This window comes from Vicugna pacos, chromosome 32 (assembly GCF_048564905.1).
Source record: "Vicugna pacos chromosome 32, VicPac4, whole genome shotgun sequence".
In the NCBI taxonomy this organism is placed as follows: Eukaryota; Metazoa; Chordata; class Mammalia; order Artiodactyla; family Camelidae; genus Vicugna; species Vicugna pacos.
Window position 1 is genome coordinate 9150347 of NC_133018.1, and position 22167 is coordinate 9172513.

The 22167-nt window shown below is 44.0% G+C and overlaps 1 protein-coding gene across 4 annotated transcripts in view; it reads right to left on the minus strand.

Annotated features, from left to right (window-relative positions):
* SGSM1 (small G protein signaling modulator 1) overlaps positions 1-22167 on the minus strand; it is a 70394-nt gene that overhangs the window by 1295 nt on the left and 46932 nt on the right. For 3 of the 4 annotated variants that reach the window (XM_072952922.1, XM_072952920.1, XM_072952921.1), the window contains 9 exons: positions 18076-18204; positions 15049-15231; positions 13686-13754; positions 11524-12114; positions 9126-9250; positions 6643-6725; positions 4256-4365; positions 2868-2964; positions 1689-1856 (listed from right to left, as the gene is read on the minus strand). In XM_072952922.1, coding sequence (XP_072809023.1) covers positions 1689-1856; positions 2868-2964; positions 4256-4365; positions 6643-6725; positions 9126-9250; positions 11524-12114; positions 13686-13754; positions 15049-15231; positions 18076-18204 — 1555 coding nt within the window. Of the gene's footprint in view, positions 1-1688; positions 1857-2867; positions 2965-4255; positions 4366-6642; positions 6726-7106; positions 7185-9125; positions 9251-11523; positions 12115-13685; positions 13755-15048; positions 15232-18075; positions 18205-22167 lie in introns of those variants that run through there. The other variant, XR_012066176.1, reaches the window with a different exon arrangement.

The window sequence follows — 22167 nt, forward strand, 5'->3', positions numbered from 1 at the left end:
TGGGCTCAACAGAAGGAGAGGGGAGGGAAGGGGAGAAAACACAAACAATCACTTTGTCCAGAGGGACACAAATCGATCAGAATAATCCCACACTTAGACGTTGATCATAAATCATTTAGGAAAAAAAAGGCACTTAGACTGTGGTTCCTGAACTTGGGTGCCGAGGAACCCCACAGGGTTCCACTGTGAACTCGTGGAAATTTTGAGGTAAAGACAGCGATACTCTGACTCCATCAAACACCACATAAACCGCTAGTACGAGCGAACTTGCAATCGCACCACCTTCCCATCCATGGCTTTAGAGCTTTCCAAAGCGAGGTTTTCAGCAAGTGCTTGCTCTGATGAAAGCAGGTACCACAGATGAAAACCACTGCGGAACAGGAAACGAAGGTGGTGGCGTCCAAGCCGATTCCAGGCTTTGAGAAGTTGTGCAAAGCCGAACAGGTGTGCACATCCATTAGCAACTGTGCTTATTTAAGTGCAAAACAAAAATACTATTTTCTTTAGGTTTATCTGTATTTTTTCTTTTCAAATGGCTACTAAGTATAACAGATAGACTTATTAAGTAGTTCGGCTCTAACTCATTACCGAATGGAACTTTTGGTCTGGGAAGCTGCAAACATTTCACAGAGACACTAGGGGAGCCGTAAACCGAGAAAGTTTGAGAATCTCTTCTGTTAAGCTAGGAATTGCTTTGGGCTCTCAAACCACATCCTCAAACTGAAAGCAACCCAGATGCCCAACCATAAGGGATGGTTCATAAGTTACAGAGAGTCACTTGAGGTTTATTCTGCCATCTTTAACAATGATTATGTGGAAGATGCTTTTAAAACTATTAAGTGGGGAAAAAAAAAGAGATACAACTGGATTCTGTGATGGTAACAACATAAAAATATACATGACCATGGGGAAGACTGGAAGGAAAAAAATTTTTTTTTTTAATGAAACCACATGGTTTCCTGGATTGGATCCTGCGGCAGAAATAGGACATTAGTTAAAAAGCAGATGAAATAAAAAAAAATCTGTAGTTTAGTTAAAAGTAACGTATCGATGTTAATTTCTTTGTTGTCACAAATGACTAGGATCAGGTAACGAATTAACCTTCAGGGCAGCTGGCTGAAGGGTCCTGGGAACTCTCTGTACTATGTGCAATTTTTCTGTAAATCTAAAATTATTCCAAAATAAAAAGCTTATTTAAAAAAAAAAAACTAACAATGTTTCCAGGGTAAGGTCACAGGTGGCTTTTTTTTCTTTTGCTTTTTCCAAAACCTTTTTTAGTTAAAGAATTTTTTAAAAATAGTGACAAAAGTAGCAACAGCTTCTGGCGGTGGGGTCCCTCATATGAGCCAGGTACCACCTGCTGGACTTTATCCATGTGGTCTCATTTAATCCTAAGATTGCTGTGCGAAGAAAGTGTTGGTACCACTTTATCCCCAAGGAATCTGAAGCTCAGAGACATGAAGTTACTTGCCCAAGGTCACACAGCCCTTGCTTGAGTGGCAAGGTTGGGACCAGAATCTACACCTGTTTGACTTCAAAGGCTGTGCGCCTTTTTCATGCCATTTCAACTGCCCTCCTGTATCTGCTTTTCCTACACATCAACCCTCTGAAGTAGACACTCTTACCCCCTTTCACAGATGAGGAAGCAGATACTTAGAGAGAAGGGAAGTGATGTGTCATGCGGGTACCATTAAAAAATTTGATGATGTCTGTGAAATCCATGTTGTTCTCCAAGATGATGTCACGGTAGACTTCCACCAGCGCCAGCGCGATGAACAGCACGTAGTGGGCAGACGAGACGTGTCTGGCCGCCCAGATGGTCTCCCAGACGGAGAAGACATCATCGTAGAGGAGCTCTGCCAAGACACCAACACGCACACGTGCAGGGAGAGAGTCGCCCGCGGGGCTCACCGCACTGCCCTCCCTCCGGAGAAAGCCCAGGCCAGCCGTGCCCCGCGCTTCCGTCCTGGGGCAGCAGACAGCTCGGCCAGGAGGCAGGAGACCTGGACGCTGTCATTTGACATAAGCCTCAGTTTTCCCCTTCTGTAGAACAGGCTACGCAGATCAGGGAGGTTGAATATTTCCAGCTCTGACATCTTATAAGTGGAAGCCCCTCTCTCCCTGCACCCTCCATCTCCTTTAGCACCCATGAGGGTGTCTCCCCTTTCTCCCACACACAGGCAGAGCTCACTTCTGCATCTATCTAGTAAAGAGAACAGAGCACTGGTGAAGAGCAAGGCTCCCTATGCTCGATAAACTCAGTCTGCGTCCTGGCTCCATCACTCACTAGCAAGGTGACCTCGGGCTAGTCCCCTCCCCTCCATGAGCCTCTCTTTCCTCATGGCAATGGGAATAAAGAACTGAAGAAATGGTACGTACAAATGGCTCAGTACAGTGCCTGGCACTTAATAAATACCTCCACATAGGTTAGATATTATTATTAGCATCACCCCAAATTCACGTGATAGTAATGCAGTGTTTAGATATCGTTTCCAAGTCATGTGTGAAAGATGCTCTGCGGATTTCAGAGTTCCTGGTCCCCAGTACTCAGCTTAATAGAATGAAAGGGAACTGGGTTTAGGCAGGCAGCAGGGGGCTCAGATCCTGGCTCTACTATGCCTAGCTCTGAATTTAATTCTTCTCACCCTTCGTTTCACTCCCTGTAAAATAGGAATTGGAACACCATCTACCACAGGGCATCTCTGCATGATAAGGTAGGTGAACTGATAGGCAGAACTCAACAAACGGGTGTTACTCTCTTCCTCGGGCTTTGTTCCAACACCCCCAGCCTCACGTCCGTGGTATCTTTTCCCCTGAGGTTCTGCTACCAAGAGTCTGGGAACAAGGTCCCAGTTTGAAGTCTGTACCTCGCTTGAAATCCAGCAGGAACCAGCGGTAGCAGAAGTAGAAGTGAGTGTAGTCCCCGTTCTGATGCATCAGCTCAAAGAGCTCTGAGTCCAGGATCTGTCAGAGGAAGGCAAGAGAGGCATCCACCTTCTGGGAAAAGGCTGGACCAGAGGGAACAGCTGCATAAGCGGAGCTGTATCCCCAGCCCGGACAACACGCAGCCCTTAACAACCAGGTGGGGTTTAAAAGTGGGCAAAAGGATTTGAAGTGCAAATCAACCGAGCTCAACCTGACCCAGTCATTTCTCTAAAGATAAGCAAATAGCCAATTAGCACATGAGAGAGGCCGACAGTCGTTAGTGATGAAGCAAATGAAACCAAAACCGTAGTGAGGTACCACTCCACATCCAGTCGGATGGCTATGATAAACATGGCAAAGTGCTTGTGAGGAAGTAGAGAGACTGGAGCTCCTGTACGTGGCGGGTGGGAAGGTAAAATGGTGCAGCTGCAATTCCACCCCTCGGTGTAGCCCTAAGGGAAGTGAAAACCTATGGCCACGTAAAAACTTGCACATGAATGTGCACCACAGCATTACTCAGAGCAAAGTGGAAACAACCCAAATGTCCACCTACAGATGAACGGACAAACAAAATGGGGTCTATCCAGGCAACGGAGTATTTGGCAATAAAAACGAATGATGTGCTGATACGAGCTACAACGTGGATGGACCTGGAAAACATGATGCTACGTGAAAGACTCAAAAGGCCACATGTGGTGTGACTCCATCTATATGACATGTCCAGAATAGGGAAATCTACAGAGCAGAAAGTAGATTAGGGGTTGCCAGGGCTCAGGAGAGCAAATGAGTGTGGGGTTTCTTTTTGGAGTGATGAAAATGTTCTGAAATTAGTGATAATGATTTCACAACTGTGAATATTCCAAAAGCCAGTGAATTGACCATTATGAAGGGGTGAATTTTATGGTATGTGAATTTGCCTCCATAAAGCTCTGTGTGTGTGTGTGTGTGTGTGTGTGTGTGTGTGTGTTTGTGTGACAGAGAGAGAGAGAAATATACTCAAACATTTCTTTGCAGAAAAGGACCAATACAATCAAACATCCTGTTAAGGGTGAGGGTCATGTCTTGCTCATCATGGTAGGCACACTGTCTGGACCAAGTAAATGCTCACTGAGAATGAATCTAGTGGAGTGGACTTGAGTTGCTGAGTGAAGCTTGAGATGAATTGAGTTTTTTAGTTTCACTCAACTGGGCTGAGTTGGGTTGAACTGAGTTGAGTTAAGTAGGATTGAGTTACTGAGTCAAGGTAAACTAGGTATGGCCATTAAGCTGACTTGAGGTCCACTGGGCAGACCTGGAGTAAGTTACATTATTGAATCGGACAAGGTCATACCTGGATTAGCGACCTCATGTTGGCAAAGTGTGTGTCCATGGCGCCTCCGTGGGGGAAGTTCTGGTTCATCCTCTTCATGAGCTCCGTGAAGCAGCTGAAGGCGAGGGCCTCTGGGGAAAGAGCGCAGGAGAAACAGTCAACTCTGCCACTGCCCAAGGGACCGGAGGTCCCAAAGTGATGGGCAGAGGCCCCGGGCTGGTTCACGAAGTCCACGGCCAAATGAGAAACATACGGACAATGGCATTCCCGTGTATACCATTTCAGGGAATGCACTCCAGTCTTCAATTAATCACAGAGGGATGGGATATAGCTCAGTAGTAAAGGGCGTGCTTAGCATGCACGAGGTCCTGGGTTCAATCTCCAGCTTCTCCGTTAAAAATAAATAAATATAAATAAATAAACCTAATTCTCTCCTCCCTAAAAAAAGTAATAAAGTCAACAAAAATTAAAAAAAACCTGCTCTTGGGAACACACTCTTGAAGAAAAAAATAATTAATTACAGATTTCCCACCTTAGACATATTGAAATATCTTTTCTTTTAGGAAACAATGGTGACAGCAAATGCTCGGTTTAAAAGATCCCTGTTTGCTATAATAAAAATTTGACAATGTTTGATCCCAAACTTAAAAAAAAAAATTCTACAGAGTTCATGGAAATTCTTAAGTCTGGGAACCACTGTATTAAAATAGCAGTTGTGAATATTGGAAGGGTGTTTGTAAGCATTATGCCAAGAAAGGGTCAGATAACACTGGGAAATGCTGCGAAGGGAGCCACTGCATATATTCATTTAAAAAAGGCTCTGAGAAGTCCTGTAATTAAAAAAAATCTGTTCTATATTGTTCAACTCTGTTTAAAGAATTTATTTAAAAACAGTATCTTTTTTTTTTTACTGTTAGCACCTACCAACTTTGGGGAAGGTCATGGGAAGGTTTCCCAAGGCACAGTAGAATCTCATTTATTTATTTTTTAGAATTTTATTTTTCAGAACAGGTTAGATACACAGAAAAATTGAGATGAGAACAGAGAGGGTTTCCATATGCCCCCCCACCCAGGTTCCCCCATTACTAACATCATCCAATAGTACATGCATGTGTTACAATTAATGACACACGATGATGCGTTATTAACTCAAGTCCATGGTTTTTTTTTTTTTTTTTTTTTTTACACCTACTGTCCTTTTTCTGTTCCAAGTACCCATCCAAGGTCTACATGACATACAGTGGTCATGTCTCCTCAGGCCCCTCTTGGCCATGGCGCTGTCTCACATTTTTCCTTTTCCTGATGACCTTGACAGTTGTGAAGCGTACTCATCAGGTATTCTACGGGGACTCCCTACTGGAATGCGTCTGACGCTTTTCTCACAATAAGACTGGAATTATGGGTTATTAGGAGAAAGACCACGTCGGGAACATGCCATGTTAGCCACACCATATTAAGGGAATACGGGATCAGCATGAACGGCGGTCTTGGTCACCCAGGTGAAGGCAACGTTTTCAGGGTTTTCTCCGCTGTATAGTTTCTCTCTCATCTTCCACCTCTTTCTACACAGAACTTTTTGGAAGGAAGTCACTATGCTCAGTCCTAAAGAGGAGCGAGTTACACTCCCCATTTTTAAACAGCCTTACTGAGGTTTACGTACCATAAAATTCACCCTTTCAAGAGTGTAATTCAGTGGCTTCAGTATATTCACAGCTGTGAACCCTCATCCCTAATTTCAGAACATTTTCACCACCCCCCAAAGACACCCTATATACATCGACAGTCATCACCCATTTCCCTCTCCCCCCTGTTTTTGTCAACCACTAATCTATTTTCTGTCTCTATAGATTTGCCTCTTCTGGACATTTCATACAAATGAAATCATATAATATGGGGTCTTTGGTCAACAATTGTTGAAGGTTTTTGCCTTTTATTTCATGAAGTATATTGGCCTGTCGTTTTCTTGTGATGTTTTTGTCTGGTATTGGTATCGGGGTACCAGTGAGGCCTCAGGTAAGAACTGGCCTCATAAAATGAGTTGGGAAGTGTTCCCTCCTGTTCTGTTTTTGGGAAGAGTTTGTGAAGTAATGGTATTCACTCTTCTTTAAGCATTTGGTAGAATTCACCAGTGAAGCCATCTGGGTCTGGGTTTCCCTTTGTTCTCATTCATGTTTATACAATCAGTGACCAGCAAAAGCCTGGCTGGGTGTTGGACACCTGCAAGTAAGTGGCCAACACGGAACAAGAGGACTTTTCACTTCACTAGAACCTTGGTATGTTTACTTGACAGGTCTCCTGAGCACCTGCGCTGACCCATTCCATAGAGTCACAAAGCAGAGTTAATCCTTCTTCTCTGTAGTGAGAAGGAAACTGCATCCTGAGTCCTGGGGTGGGGAGGATACACTCACCATCATCCAGAATGACCAGCAGTGGAGCCAGGAGGTCACACATACCCTGGACATAGCCGATCTCAATGTGCTGCCAGATGTAGCTACAAGAGAGACACATGATGCCCGTCATGGCACCCACAATCTGCCTGTCTGACCCACTCCTCCTTTACCTCCACCCTGGTTTGGTTCCCCCATCTCTTACCTGGACCACTCCCTCAACCTCTTGCCTGCATCCCCATCCCCAGTCTCGCTCTCTTCAAGCATCCTGTGCTCAGTCACCAGGATGACCTTCCTAAAGCTCAGCTCAAGGAGCCCACTGCATGCTCAAAAACCTTCACAGGCTCCCCACTGTGTCACAGGATAATGTCTTAACTCCTTTGCTGGGGATGCAAGGTGTTCATAGTTTCCTCCCAATCCATCTTCACAGTCTCACCCGTCACTTCCCAGGACTTCCTCCCTTCCAGCCACACTGAGGGATTTACCTTTGTACAAATAAAGCACACATTCATGCCTCTGTGCTTTTGTCCCAGCAGTTCCCTCTGTCTGGAATTCCCATCTGCCTGTTAATAATAACAACTAATATTTACTGAGCATTTACTGTATGCTCAGTCCGCTATACATGTATTGCATCATTCAATTCTCAAAATAACCATATGAAAAAGTTACCATTGTCATCCCATTTCACAGAGAAGGAGAATGAGGCACAGAGAGTTAACCAAGTCGTTAACCTAATAATAAACGGTTGAGACAGGATTTGAACCCTGGTGGCCTCATTCCAGTGTATGTGCTCTTAACTTCGATGCTAAATGATTTCTTCAGTGTCTCCTCATTCCCCCGAAATCCATTTTGACTCACCACCTCTATGAGGCCTTCCACGATTTCTCCTGGGGCCACAATGAGGTAAAAGTCAGTCTATCCTTCCTTCTCCTTCAGCACTTTTTAATGTTAAGGTAGCATACTATGTTAAAGTTAATTACATTTGTTATTTCCTCAACTAAATTTTAAGTGGCAGTAACTGCTTGGGAGACTATAGAGCAGAATAGTTAAGAGGTGGTGTTTATTGGGGGAGGTATAGCTCAAGTGGCAGAGCGCATGCTTAGCAAGCATGAGGTCCCAGGTTCAATCCCCAGCACCTCCTCTAAAAATAGTAAATAAATAAATAAACCTAATTACCTCCCCCACCGAAAAAAAAAAAAAAAGAAAGAAAGAAAAAATAAACAGGTGGTGTTTATTAATAAAAATGAGTTGGAGCAGGGTATGTCAAACCTTTTCTAAGCGGTCCAGATAACAATTATTTTTCAGCTTTGTAGGCCATAGGTTCTCTGTCTCAGTTAGTTAACTCTGCAGAAGCTATCACAGATAATATGTAAATATGGCCAGGGCTGAGTTCTAAAAAGACTTTATTTACAAAAGCAAGTGGTAGGCCGCATTTGGCCCATGGGCTATTGTAGCAGTTTGCATCCAGGACATATAGTCGAGTGTAAAAAGCAAGTTGTAGAAAAATAGTTTATAGTATAATCCTATATAGGTAAAAATTTTTTAAAAATTAAAATACATGTGCATTCATATTATCCTATGCTATATATTACACAGTATAACTATATATTATGTAGTAAAATTATATGCTATATGTTTATAATTATATACTATATATAAAGTAAATTTTATACTATATATTATATAGCATAATATAGTACATTAAGTATTAATATTTAAAGAAATATTAATATATAACATGTCTATTCATATACTACATATTCTGTAGAATTATATAATATATTTATCTAATGATATAATATATAAAGCATAGTTATATACTGTATATAATATAATATAATACATATTATTTAATATAGTATCTATTGTATATGTATATATATCATATATACGGCTCGGGAGGATATCACTAAATTGTTAGCAGCAATTCTAGGTGAGTGGCACTGATGACTGGATGTGGATGGAGAAGTTCCCCTTTACACCTTATGAACGTCTGATTTCCTTAGTTGACTCAGGTTTTTACTAAGCATGGGTTCCTTCCATATTTTAAGAAATAAAATAGTTAATATTTAATGAAAAGTAATAAGTAGCTCCAGATCTTTGCTTAGAGAAATACAGCACAGATTCTAGAGCCCAAGAGAGAGAGGGGTCCTTGTTCAGCCACTGCCCCCCCGGGGGACGTGGAGCAAGGTGGTACCCCCCGAGCCTCCATGTCCTCACCTGTAAAAGGGGATAACACTTCATAGGCTTGTTCTGGGGATCGACTGAAACGATGTTAGTGAAGGGCTCCAGATAGTGCCTGATATACAGCAGGCGCTTAATAAGTGTTCTCTCTGATTATCATGACTGTGATTGTTACACTGTTGTCAGGGTAGGCTGGAATAAGATTTGAGCTGGGCATGGTGCCAGCCACAGAGAGTGTGGTTCTAACTGGGCTCCCTGTAGCCCGCCCCTCTGCCACCCCTTCCGGACCCCCTACGGCTCCATCCCCGCGCCCCAGCCACCTGCACATGATGTTCCGTAGCTTCTCCAGGTTGGCGGGCGTGAAGTACCAGTAGTTGCGGTCACACCTCTGCACGTCCTTCTCAATGCGGTGCAGGTTCACCGTGTACAGGTCCAGCAGCTCCGGCTGCACACCCGCAGGGGAAGAGGAAAAGAACATTACACCCCAACGGTGTAATCCTCCAGACAGTCTCTCTCTTCCTCCTAACCCTATCCTGCTGTCAATGAAAAAAACCTTCCTCTACCTCGAGCAGTCAGGCCTTTGACTTTGTTGTTTCCCAAGAAAGCCTCTTTCACTTTGTATGAGAAAAATTCTTTTTCTTTCTTTCCTTTATAAAACAAAACAGTCCTATGAGGTGCATGGAATTATTACCCCCATTTTACAGATGAAGAAACAAGAAGAGAGTTACAGCTGTAGCTGGAGGCGCATCCCTCCCCACTGAAAACTGAGTAAGAAGAGTGGGAGACTTGAACAGAAGCCCAGCTCTGGCAATTGCTGGGCCTGATGCCCTGACCCGACAATCCTGATGAAACGGTTCAACGAATGCTATTGCAAGGAAAAAAGAAACACTTAAAAGGTCAAAAGTTAACCCCGCAAGGCAAGAAAATTCCAAAGCTGGCTTTTGCCTTGAGGGACGCTGCCAGTCAGGGAAAATTTAAGCCTGGGCTTTACAGTGTTGTGGTTTCTCCCGGGTAAGAAATCTAAGAGACCTCCCCACTTCAAGGAAGGACCTCCACAAAGCCACGCCCCAGTAAGAGAAAAGCAGAAAAAAACCTACCAGCATCGTGGGGTCTCAAGGACAACTGTCTATCTTAAACATAGGTGCCAAATTAAGCATATAAGATACCTCCCTGAATAATTAACAGCCTCAAATCAGGCTTGTAACTTATGCGTAACTCAAATTCTCACCACGTGGGTGATCTGGAAGAGCAGAGAATTTAGATGAAGGTGTCCTCAGGTTGGTATTCCCCTGAGCACAAGGAAGAAGAAAAAGCAAATCGCCTCTCGAGGAATCCACCTTCCACCCAGGCCTCAAATAATGCAACAGAAGAAGTTCTAAGCAATCTGAGCTCATGTTCAAAAATCATAAAACACCCAGAGAAAAAAAAGGCACCATGAGTGACAGCCAGCATATACACCAGATAGTCGAATCAGACCCAGGAGGGCTTCAGGTATTAGAATGATCAGGAACAGAATATAAAATAAGTATGTCTAACATTTTAAAAGAAATTTTAAAAAGAGATGAAAAATAATAATAGAGTACAAGAGACTAAAATAATCAAGCATATTTTATAGCAGATGTGCAAATAAGCCAGATAAAACTTTAAAAAAGCAGATCAAAAAGTCACTAGAGGGAGAAGGTATAGCTCAAGTGGTAGAGTGCATGTTTAGCATGCACGAGGTCCTGGGTTCAGTCCCCAGTACCTCCTCTAAAAATAAATAAACCTAATTACCTCCCCCCCACCAAAATAAAATAAATAATACAATAAAATGTTTTAAAAAAAGAAATAAAATTTTTTAAAAAGTCACTAGAGCCAGAAAAGTAGACACAGACACTATGGAAAAAAGAATTAGTGAACTGAAAAAGGATCTAAAGAAACCATCCAGGATTTAGTCACAGGACGAAGAGATGATAAAATGAAAGAGAAGTAATACACACGGAAAATAGCGTGAGAACGCTTAGCAAGCATTTAATCAGACCCACAGAAGGAGATGAAATATTTGGGAAGTGGCAACAGTTGAATGTACAACAGAAGAGAATTTTGCAGAACAAAATATATCCACGTGCACATTATGAAGTCCAACAAACCACGAGCCTCAAAACAGAAAAAGAAGTGTTTGGATCCAGCCTTACCTGAGTGTTCGACTCTTGAAACTGGGATAGAAACAGTAAGTTCTTTAAAAGAAAATGGATCTACAATGCCTGGCTTGGAAAACCTCCCTTTCAGCTGATGTCCTTTGCTTTGGGCTTTTTGGCAAAAAAAAAGCAAACTCCAATTTTAAAAGAGACTGGACCTGAGTGTCAATCAAGATGCTCATGGTCAAGACTGCTACTGATTGATGAATCACTATGGGCCAAGCACAGAGGATCTGACTCACTAATTCTGAAGACAACTCAGGAAGGAAGGTACTAGACAGATAGGGAAACTGAGGCTCAGAAAGATAAAGTGATGTGCCTAAGCTGGGATTTGAACCTAGTACTGTTTGACTGCAAAGCCTGCGTTCTTCAAGTATTATATCATCTTCTCTCCCAAATCATGGAGGACTCTACAGTGACTGCTCCATCACGGGGAAAATGCAATGAACCAGAGGTCGTCCTGGATAACTGAGGCTTGTGGGACACTCCCACCCTCCCTCGGCTGCACAGAATTGAGTGGAGAAAAATCCTGGTGACTTACGGAGTAGGTGACACCACTGGAAGACACGGGGGACGCCTCGTTGTTAGCAGATGTGGTCACGGCCAGAGAAGCCAGGGCAGGGAAGAGACTTTCCATCTCGGGCTCCTCTGAGAGGTTGTCCTCACTGTCCACCTGGCTGTGCTTCTCCGCCTCGCTGCCCCTCCAGCCCTCCATCCCGGTGCCCTCCTTTTCGGGCAGAGGCACATCCATGCTGCCAGGGATGGACATGAACTCGTCCATGCTCTCGTTGGCGAGGATGTCACTCTCCAGGCTGTCCTGCACGGCCAGCTCCTCACGGGGGACCTCGTCCCGGGAAGTGGTGGCCTCGCTGCTCTGCCCGTCATCCACGCTGCTGTCCCTGGGTCGCAGCACCAGGGGGGCGTGCCTCTGGGCATCCATGACGCTGTCTTCTGTACTCAGGCTGGGTTCCGAGTGCTCCGAGAGGCCCGAGGAGAAGTTATGGGAGGAAGGATGGCCGGAGTCTGGGGAACACGTCCCATTTACCAGGTTCCCGTTGGGGATCTTGGGCTGTTTCTCCTCCAATCTGCCTTCTGCCTCCACTTGCTCCACCTCGTCCACAGACTCAAAGACCTGCAGACCAGGTGCACAGAAACAGATGGACTAGGATGTCCACTGAGGTGCTGCTGCCAACAGCAACCTAACTATCCATCAACAGGGGATTGGTTCAAACACGGAACAAGCGTGCAGTGGAACCCTACGCAGTCAGTAAAAAGGGTGGCAGAACACGGTGTGATATATGCTCCCATTTGTGAAAAATAAGTGTTCTCTATGCACGCACAGGCAGAGAATAATCCGGAAAGAAACAAAGGAGCACGGTAGTTGACTTTGAGGAAGGGGTATTAGGGAACTGAAGAGGGGAAAGAAAACCTTTCATCTTACCAAATCATGTGCACGTGGTTTTTTTTTTTTGGCTGGGGAAGGTAATTAAATTTATTTATTTTTAGCGGTACTGGGGACTGAACCCAGGACCTCATGCATGCTAAGCATGTGCTCTGCTGCTTGAGCTACACCCTCCCTGCTGCATGTGATTTTTCAAACTATTAGTTAAAGACACAAGGAACAGGCTAAAAAAGCATCCATGGGGTTGACAACGATGGATCCGTTTTCAAAACCAGTTAGATGCAAATGAAGTATCATGGAAAAGTCTCCATCCAGGATACATATTCAAGATTTATTTGCGGTTTTGTGTGTGTGTGTGTGTGTCTCTAGGCTGTATTCCACCAAGGACAGACTGAACAAGGTCACATCCCAAGATCACTTGAAATATTTCCTCTTTGTGGTCATGTCAGCAAGTTGATTTACGGTTAATTTCATGTGTTTCTGGTTTTAAAAATTACTTTTCGATGAAATTGCTTTAAATCATGTAAAAAAAACCTTACCTAGCTCCAAAGTCAAAACTAGAAAACAAAATCTATTCAGGGAAATGGAGCCTCTTTCCTTGCGCTCCGTCCCCTCTTAGGTAACCATTTCAATCAGTTTCTGGTTTATCCCTTCATTGTTTTAGAAAATAGATGTAAATATATATGCATATTAATATTTCCTTTGTTTATACTATGCACCTTTTTTCACTTTGCTTTTTTCTTTAATATTGAGAATGAGTTAACTTGTTTTGAATGAAATGCAAGGCTATTGAACATGTCTGATGGCGTTTATTTAGAAATTTTAAAAAACTACTAAACATGACAACTATCATTTGCATACTGCCTACATATTTCTGTGTATGTAAAGGCAGACAAAAGGGTCTGGAAGGACACAGAAAATTGATGATAGCAATGTTATTTCTAAAGAGGGCATGTGGGGATTGCGGATGCTCAAAGCCAAATTTAGTTTTCTCTGTAATATTTTAATTTTGTCCTTTTTTTTTTAATGGAGGTACTGGGGATTGAACCCAGGACCTCATGCATGCTAAGCATGCACTCTACCACTGAGCTATCCCCACCCACCTTTTAAATTTTTTTTAATAGACAGAATATATTCATGCATTACTTGTGTTGTTTCTAAAACTTCAATTTTGAATGCTAGCATAAAAAGCTAAAACAAATAAACGATAAGTGACCTGCAGAGGAGGGTCATCCAATCCCATTATTCCAGGTTGGAGGGAGGGGATGGGCAGGGAGGGGGCGGGGCCTCCAGAAGGTCACCTGTGTGCTGCTGCTGGAGTCACTCTGCAGGCGGATGTTCTGACGGCCTGAGCTGCAGCTCTGGGAGGACTGAAAGCAAAAGGGGCAGGAGGGAGTGCAGGTGAGGCTGCATCCAGGCTCAGGGGGCCCTCCCCGGCACTGAGCTCAGGAAGGACTGCCAGGCTGGGAGCCAGCAAATGTGGTCTTATCTCTATTTCTGACTCGGGCAAGTCCCCTCTCAGGGCCTCAGCTTCCCATCTGTCAAATAAAAGTGGGTGGGGGGGACTCACTCCCTGCTCCCTGGGGCCACAGCAGCCACTGGACCTCCACCCCACCCCCAATCTCTGCAACCAGAGAACCTCACTTTTAACTGCTCTGCACTTGAGACTTCTAGCCAGTATCTTAGTTCAGCTCCAAGTACTGGTTGTATGAATGCCTATGTTTTACTTCCTCTCTGTATACTTGCTGTTTGCCCTTTAACGTCTAGTCTCTGTTGACTCTGAGGCTAGGCTTGGTCATGTGACTTGCTTTGGTCAATGGGATGTTGGGAAACTTGACCGGGTAGACACTTAAAACATGCTTGTGCATTTCTGCTTTCTCTTTCTGGGGGCTGCTTTCACTGCAAAAACATGGCCAGGTGAGCCTGCTGGATAGTAAGACATGAGGAGCCAGGCTGAGTTACCCCAGACATGTGAGAGTCCAATGAAGATCAACAAATCTTTTAGCTGACCAGCCCTGCTTGGAGCAGAACTGCCCCACTGACTCACAGACTCATAAGGAAAACTAGTTGCTTATTGTCAGACATCACTAGCTTTGGGGGGGTTCTTTGTTACACAGCATTCGTGTGGCAATTGATGACTGAGCCATCACTGGTAAAGGGAATTGACTTCCTTTTCAACTCCTACTTTGGGCTGTTAAACTGGAGAGTCTATCAGGACAGATATGTCTGACCTGGTCACTGAATATTCCCAACACTCCAGGACATTGCTGACAGTATCTGGCACACAGTAGGTGCTCAACAGCATTTGTTGAATAAATGAAAGTCTCACACTGTGCTGGGCACTTTATACATATTATCTCATTTGAGTTGCACACAAATCTTCCTCCTACAAATGATCATTCCCATTTCACAGATAAGGAAACTGAGGCCCAGAAGTAAAGGTGTTTGCCTCAGCCCCAGAGCTAAGAAATGAAGGGGCTGGAGTTTGAACTCAGGTCTGTCTGACTCCGAAGTGATCTTCCACTCAAAAGCCAGGGGGGAGTCTCTGTCCCAAGGCCCTAGACACCCAGCCCTCTCCATTCCTACAACAGCCCGATGGAGCAGATGCAGTCCTTCCCTGCCCCCTGCCCCACCCCTGGCTCCCTGACGTTAGCCGCCCATCACCTCGTTGCTGATGGTGGAGTCCCGGTGCATCAGCCGGTGCAGGTGGCTGTCCAGGCTGGCCCCCGACGAGCACTTGGCCAGGGCAGCCGCGTGGGACTCCCGCTCCCTCTGCCGCACAATTGCCTCGCAGCCCAGCCACTCGGACATGGTCTGTGCATAGCAGGCATGAATCTGCTCGTCCACCTGTCAGGGCAGATTCAAAGGTCACTGGAAACACTGGGACTCCAGGGCAGAACCAACCCAACTCAGAAGAGGGTGGCTCTGACTCAGGCCCCTGGGCCCTGGAAACACCCAACATTCATGGAGTAGTTAACGTCCACGGGTCCCTGAGCACCTACTTTGTGCCGGGATACACAAACGTGAGCAAGGCAAATTCTTTCAATTTTCCCTCCTTCTTATCTTCCTTCTTTTATTCATTCATTCATTCATGCATTCATTCATTCAAGTATGTACTGAAAGCCTGCTCTGTGCCAGGCAGGGTACAAAGCCTTGAGGATAGAGTGACAAGGCTGTTTCTTTCCTTCTGTATTCCCTTCTTTTCCTCTTTCCTCATTCATTCACTCACTTGGTCATTTAATTTGGTAAGTACCTACTATGTGCTGGCACTAATCTAGGCGTATGAAATACAAGGGGAGCGAGATGCCCCACCTGTCCATCCCTCCAGTCACTCAAGACCCTTACCAAGGGCCCCCCACATGCCCAGCCAGGGGGCAGGTGCCGAGAGCACAAAGATAACAAAAATGACCCCCTCTTTTAATTACAGCAGTGGCTTTAGGGAAAGGCCACAGATTTCGAGGGTTTTCCTTGTGGGATTTCAGCAGAGAAGAGGGGAGCTTGCTTCATTTCTGTGCTGCACAGCCCAGGGAACTGAGGTTATGAATCTGCCAGACCTCTGGGCATGAGATGAAAGGGTGTGGAGGCGCAGGAAGCTGGAAGGCAGGGAGCCCATGCTGTGTCAGGGTTGGGACGGGCAAGGAACCATTTAGCTATTCAGGGCTTCCAGAAAGAGGCTCCGGGAGCACCCTGCCCAAGCCCGTCACGGGGAGCTCCTTCCCACCAGACTTCTAAAGAGTCATCCAAGCCCACTTCTCCATTTCCACCGCCTCCCTAGGCCGGGCTTCCAGGACTCCTCACCCAGATGGCCATTCTGTGCCTGCTTGTCCCAGCCTGGTCCCTCCTGTCCGTCTCCCACTCAGCAGTTTCCTCTCCAGCCCCACCTCTCACCACCGCCCCCACCCACCTCGTCCCGTCTGTCCCAGCTGTCCACGTCCGCACCCTCTACCCCTCCACCGCGCCGCACACAGACACACATGTCGCATTGTGCAGGTGTCTCGTCTCCCTAGAGACCCTTCCTCACTCCCCTTGCCTGCAAAGCAATCCCTTTAAAGAGTTCAGGGAGCCTTCTGCCTGGTGGAGGGGCTCTGTGCTCTTACAGCCCCCGAGATTGCCTCCAACTGATTTTGCACAAAGCCCCCCCAAACTGGCAGAGACCTCATCGAATGCACCTCTGGGTCCCCAGTCCCGAGCACGGGGCCTGCCAAACTGGATTCTCAAGCTGGTACTGCGATGATTTTGGACAGTTCACGGCACAGCCTCATCAGCACGAGAAAGTCTCCATTTTCAACCCTCCTTCAACTTTTCTGACGACGAGGAAGGCCAGTCTGGTGCGATTGTGTCTTTAAAACATCCTTAATACTTTATAATCTCCCTTCTTAACAGAGAGCGAGGCCTCAGGCAGGCTCTGACATCTAGGCAGAACTGAATTACCTCATTTTGCTGTTTAACAACGTTTATGATAAATGACCATTTATCATTCTATTTATTTTTATCGTTTCCTTTGATGACAGCAAGTCATCTTGGTTTTCCACTGATGGCAGAGATATAAAACACCTTTTAAATTAAGTTACGTACATTTTCAGGTGAGTCGATTTAAAGACATACATTTAGTAAATAATAGCATAGACTCCTTGAGTGTAAAATATGCCCAGGTTTTGAAAACTTAGTATAAATAAAAGAATGTAAGATATCTCAGTCATAATTTTTATTCTGATTACAAGCAGAAGTGGTCATATATTGAATATACTGGGTTAAGTAAAATATGTTATTAAAATTAATTTCACCCTGATGAAATGACATAGAAACACACACAGACACACAAGAGGTTGCAAAAAATAGTGAAATTCTGGTAAGGTCTGTAGTCTAACTAGTTGTGTTGTACCAAGGTTAACATGCTGGTTTTGATAACACACTAAATGGTTCTACAAGATGTTTCAATTTGGGGAAACCGGGTGAAACGAATATAATATTTATAATTATATAAAATATAACACATAATTGTAAATATAATATTGCAAATCAACCATATCTCAATTAAAAATATAGACACATGTATTATGAACAACAAAAAAGAAATGCAATAAAATGTGCTTTAATTTATAATTTTATTATTTATTTTGTTATTAATATTAATTAATTATATTAGTTATTTTAAATTTTTAATTTAAAAATTTAATTTAAAAATAATAAAGACAGCTATATTGCCAATATGTTAATGTCAAAATAACTGTGATACTATGTTAAGGTTTTGTAAGAAGTTACCATTGAGGGAAACTGAATAAAGGACACATGAGATGTCGCTGCATTATTTCTTACAACTGCAGGTGAATCTATCACTATCTCAAAATAAAATTTATTAAAAAATGACATTTTTTGTGGGGGGAGGGTGTAGCTCAGTGGTAGAGCATGTGCTTAGCATGCATAACGTCCTGGGTTCAACCCCTAGTACCTCCATCAAAATAAATAAGTAAACCTAATTACCTCTCCTCACCAGAAAAAAAAAGAAAAAAAAAAGATGACATCTGTGGCCTGTGTCGTATTTCTACTGCACAGCACTGCTCTCAAGCTTCCTGGCTCCCCGACATCTCCCCACGCCACCTTGGTCCACCAGGGGACCAGAGCTCCCTTAGCCCCACAGCATCTGCTCCTTTTTGTTGCCAAACACCCCACTGCCCATCACCGGTAACCAACCTCCTTCCTCTCTGTTTCTGTCATCCCGAACTGGTAGTGGCCCAGGAGGAAGGGCCACACGGCTTTGCGGATCTCCGGCTGGATGCCCCCGTAGTAGATGAGACGTAGCAGCTCCTGCTCCTCGTAACTCTACAGTGAGGGGAGGAAGCAAAAGATCTGGTCAACAGAAAACCAGGGGATGGACTCTGTGACCCAGAGGCTCGGCTTCTCAGATCTAGCCCTCAGTGATCATGGTGTGAACAAGCAAAGCCACAAGTCCCCGGATATGCCTCCTGGTATCATACAAAAAAAGCAAGATGCTGGGAACCCAACTGCCCACCAATGGGGGAACGCTGCGTCTCTCCATGGAGATACCACATGGAGAGTAAAAAGGGCGGGAGATGCATTTATGAAAACCTACATAAAAAGATGTTCAATGTGTATTGTTAAGTGGAAAAAAAAAAACCAAGATGCAGAATAGGTCTAGGGTGACCCCATTTTTGTAAAAAAACAGAAACAAAACCACAAGGCCAGAATATAATAAATGAATATTTCTACTTAATGTTTAGCCGATTTTCTGTACTGTGCTTATTTGGGAATATTGTTTTGGAGTTAATAATATTGTCTTGGAGTTATTAATATTGTCTTGGAGTTATTAATCTTGACTTGGCACTAAGAAAATTGTTTTAAAGCTAAACAATTAAATTAAACCAAATGAAAATTAAACCAAAAAGGAATCACTTCCAGCTGGCTCTTCATAGCACTAATAACTTCTGTTTACACTAAGATGATTTAGCAACTGTTTGCTGTATTGTGGAATAGATTTGTCCTCTTTCTTTTTTAAAATTCATTTTCAGGCAAAGGCTTTGAAATTAGTTAGTTGAGCAGTTGAGCCAAGGGACCAGCAGGTCCTATCTGTGTGTGTGTGTGTGCGTGTAAAGTGCCAATGACTGCTCGAAGGCTACTCCAAAGGGCACTGGGGTCCTGTGTCCTCCCACCTCTTTAATTCACATTTGAAAATTAAAAGCATATTTTACATCTTAACACTAGTCTTAAATGTACCCAACCAAGTTGCGAAACCAGCCATTTTGTTCCTGTTGGGGATTTTGATTCATGTTGTGTAGACAGCCTTGTCAACACTGTTTGAAAGTCGGAGAACTATTTGGGGCTGAGGCTGTGAACGCCTCATCAGAAATCCATGTCCTCTTCTCCCGGAATCCACAGTGGGACTCCATCTCCCAGGCTCCCTTGCAGGTAGGTGTGGCCATGTGATTGGGTTCTGGCCAAAGGGATGTAAGAGGAAGTGATGTAAGCCATTTCCAGGCCAGGTCTTAGAGGAAGCTGGTGTACTCCCTTCACACCGTGCACTTCCTGTCTGCTGGCTGGAAGCAGACAACCACAAGGTCCCAGAGGATGGTGGGGCCACAAGACAAAGATCCGTGAACCTCCAGAGGGAGGAGAGGTGCCCACTCACCAGGAATGCCCACCCAGGACTGTTAAGTGAGCAAGAAATACCTCCTCTATGGTGTCGAGCAACTAAAATAGTGGGGACCACACGTTACTGCAGCTCAGTCCACCCTGACACAACAATGCAACCAAGCAGGTTGTGAAAGGGTTGCTGGAACGTGAGATACTAATTATTCATTTTTGACTAATTTATTGTTGTAACCGATTTTCCCTTAGAATAGCGCCTCCCAAATTGGGGAGATCACAAAGAGCATTTGGGGAACTTTCAAAAAATATACATTCTTGGGCTCCACTCTTAGAGATGCTCGATCAGTAGAGCTGGAGGGAAGCCCAGAAGACTATAAATCTTTTGAATTCCTCAGGAAACGTGCACTCTCACAGACTGCCTGGGATTCTGAACACTGTGACCTTTCGAGAAAGTAAGCTGCTGTATCTATTTAAATTTAAAGTGGACACCAATTTTATTTCTAGGAATCTATCCCCGAAATAAGAGAACTAGTACAGAGAGGTATACGCTTATAAAGATGTTGACTGCAGCACTGTTTGAAATAAAAAAAAGGAAAAGAGCCCAGGTGTCCATCATTAGAGGAAGATTGGAACAAATTATGGTCCACCCATATATGAGGTGCTAAGGTTCTAAAAGGCACTATTTCACCTAGAGATTTGAATGACATCCCTGACATAAAAGTAAGCTAGTTACTTAAAATACAAATATAATGTCACTTTATTATTTCTTTTAAATAAGAGTTTCAGCTATATCTATATAGAGAGATTTGTGGATGTATCAGCTCAGGAAATGTATAGCATGGTCTACACCAAACTGATAGCATTCATTAATTCAGGGGATCAGAACCAGGGGGCTGTAGCAGAGAGATGATAGTAAAAACTTAAAAAAAATATTCTGAATATCACTAATTATCAGAGAAATCCAAATCAAAACTACAATGAGGTATCACCTCACACCAGTCAGAATGGCCATCATTCAAAAATCCACAAATGACAAATGCTGGAGAGGCTGTGGAGAAAAGGGAACCCTCCTTCACTGCTGGTGGGAATGCAGTTTGGTGCAGCCACTGTGGAAAACAGTATGGAGATTCCTCAAAAGATTAGGAATAGACTTACCATATGACCCAGGAATCCCGCTCCTGGGCATATATCCAGAAGGAACCCTACTTCAAAATGACACCTGCACCCCAGTGTTCATAGCAGCACTATTTACAATAGCCAAGACATGGAAACAGCCTAAATATCAACAGATGACTGGATAAAGAAGAGGTGGTATATTTATACAATGGAATACTACTCAGTCATAAAAACCGACAACATAACGCCATTGGCAGCAACATGGATGCTCCTGGAGAATGTCATTCTAAGTGAAGTAAGCCAGAAAGAGAAAGAAAAACACCATATGAGGTCGCTCATATGTGCACTCTACAAAAAAAACCATAAATACAAAACAGAAACAGACTCATAGACATAGAATACAGACTTGTGGTTGCCAGGGCGGCGGGGTGTGGGAAGGGACAGACTGGGATTTCAAAATGTAGAATAAATAAACAAGATTATACTGTGTAGCATAGGGAAATATATACAGGATCTTGTGGTGGCTCACAGTGAAAGAGAATGTGACGATGAATGTATGTATGTTCATGTATAACTGAAAAATTGTGCTCTACACTGGAATTTGACACAACATTGTAAAATGACTATAACTCAATAAAAAAAAGTTTTAAAAATATGCTGGATCCCTGCGTTCTTCATTCTTTGAATTGTTACAGGAAGTAGGCATTCCTCCCGTAACTGTGAAAAACAACTCTTTTTGGCAAAAAAGTAAAAGCATCCATCTGATTCAGGTGCTCGCTGGCCTGGCCCCCCCCCAGAGCACAGGCAGAAAGGCACTGAGCTGACTCAGTCACTAGGTTCGCCCCACGTGGAAGACTTGGGTATCTCATCCAAATGCCTGCTCTTGGCAGTAGATAAACCAGGATTTCTCAAAGTGGATTTCGCCTTCCACCAGCCACTGCAGGTACTTTTTCAACAAAGGTCCCTGTGGCCACACACATCTGAAGGAATGCTCCATGTGCTCTCTCACACTCCCCCAGTTTCCTGAGTGGGACAAGTGTATCGGCACAGCCAAGGCTCTGACAAGTCCTGCAGGATACAGAAAGCTGTTTCATCTTGTTTCCCAGTCATTCCACTGGGAAACTGTTTTTCACTCGTAAACATTTTCCTTCCAGGGATGTTTTTATTCTAATAAGAAAAATCTTATAAATCTCTCTCCAGATGAAATATCTGATGGAAGAATTCTCAAGCCTTAAGGCAGAGGTGAGAGAAGAGTTTTGAACAGTGGTGGGGTTTTCTTGGTCCAGCCGCCTCCCTTTAACTCAGTGACTCTCATCATTCTAAGCAGGCAACTGGACTGTTAAGTTCCTTCTGGCTGGGGGTTTGACAGCACTTCATGCAGGACTGAGCGTACAGCTGATGCTCAGTAAATGCTTACGGACTAATTCATTCTTTACTCCTTCCAGGGAACATATGTTATTTTCTACCCTCCTTGATCTTCACCCCCATGGGCAGAATGGGTCTCCTCCCAAGAAGAGGAAGGGACCTTCGGTTTGGATACATAGAACCCAAGGATGTCACACC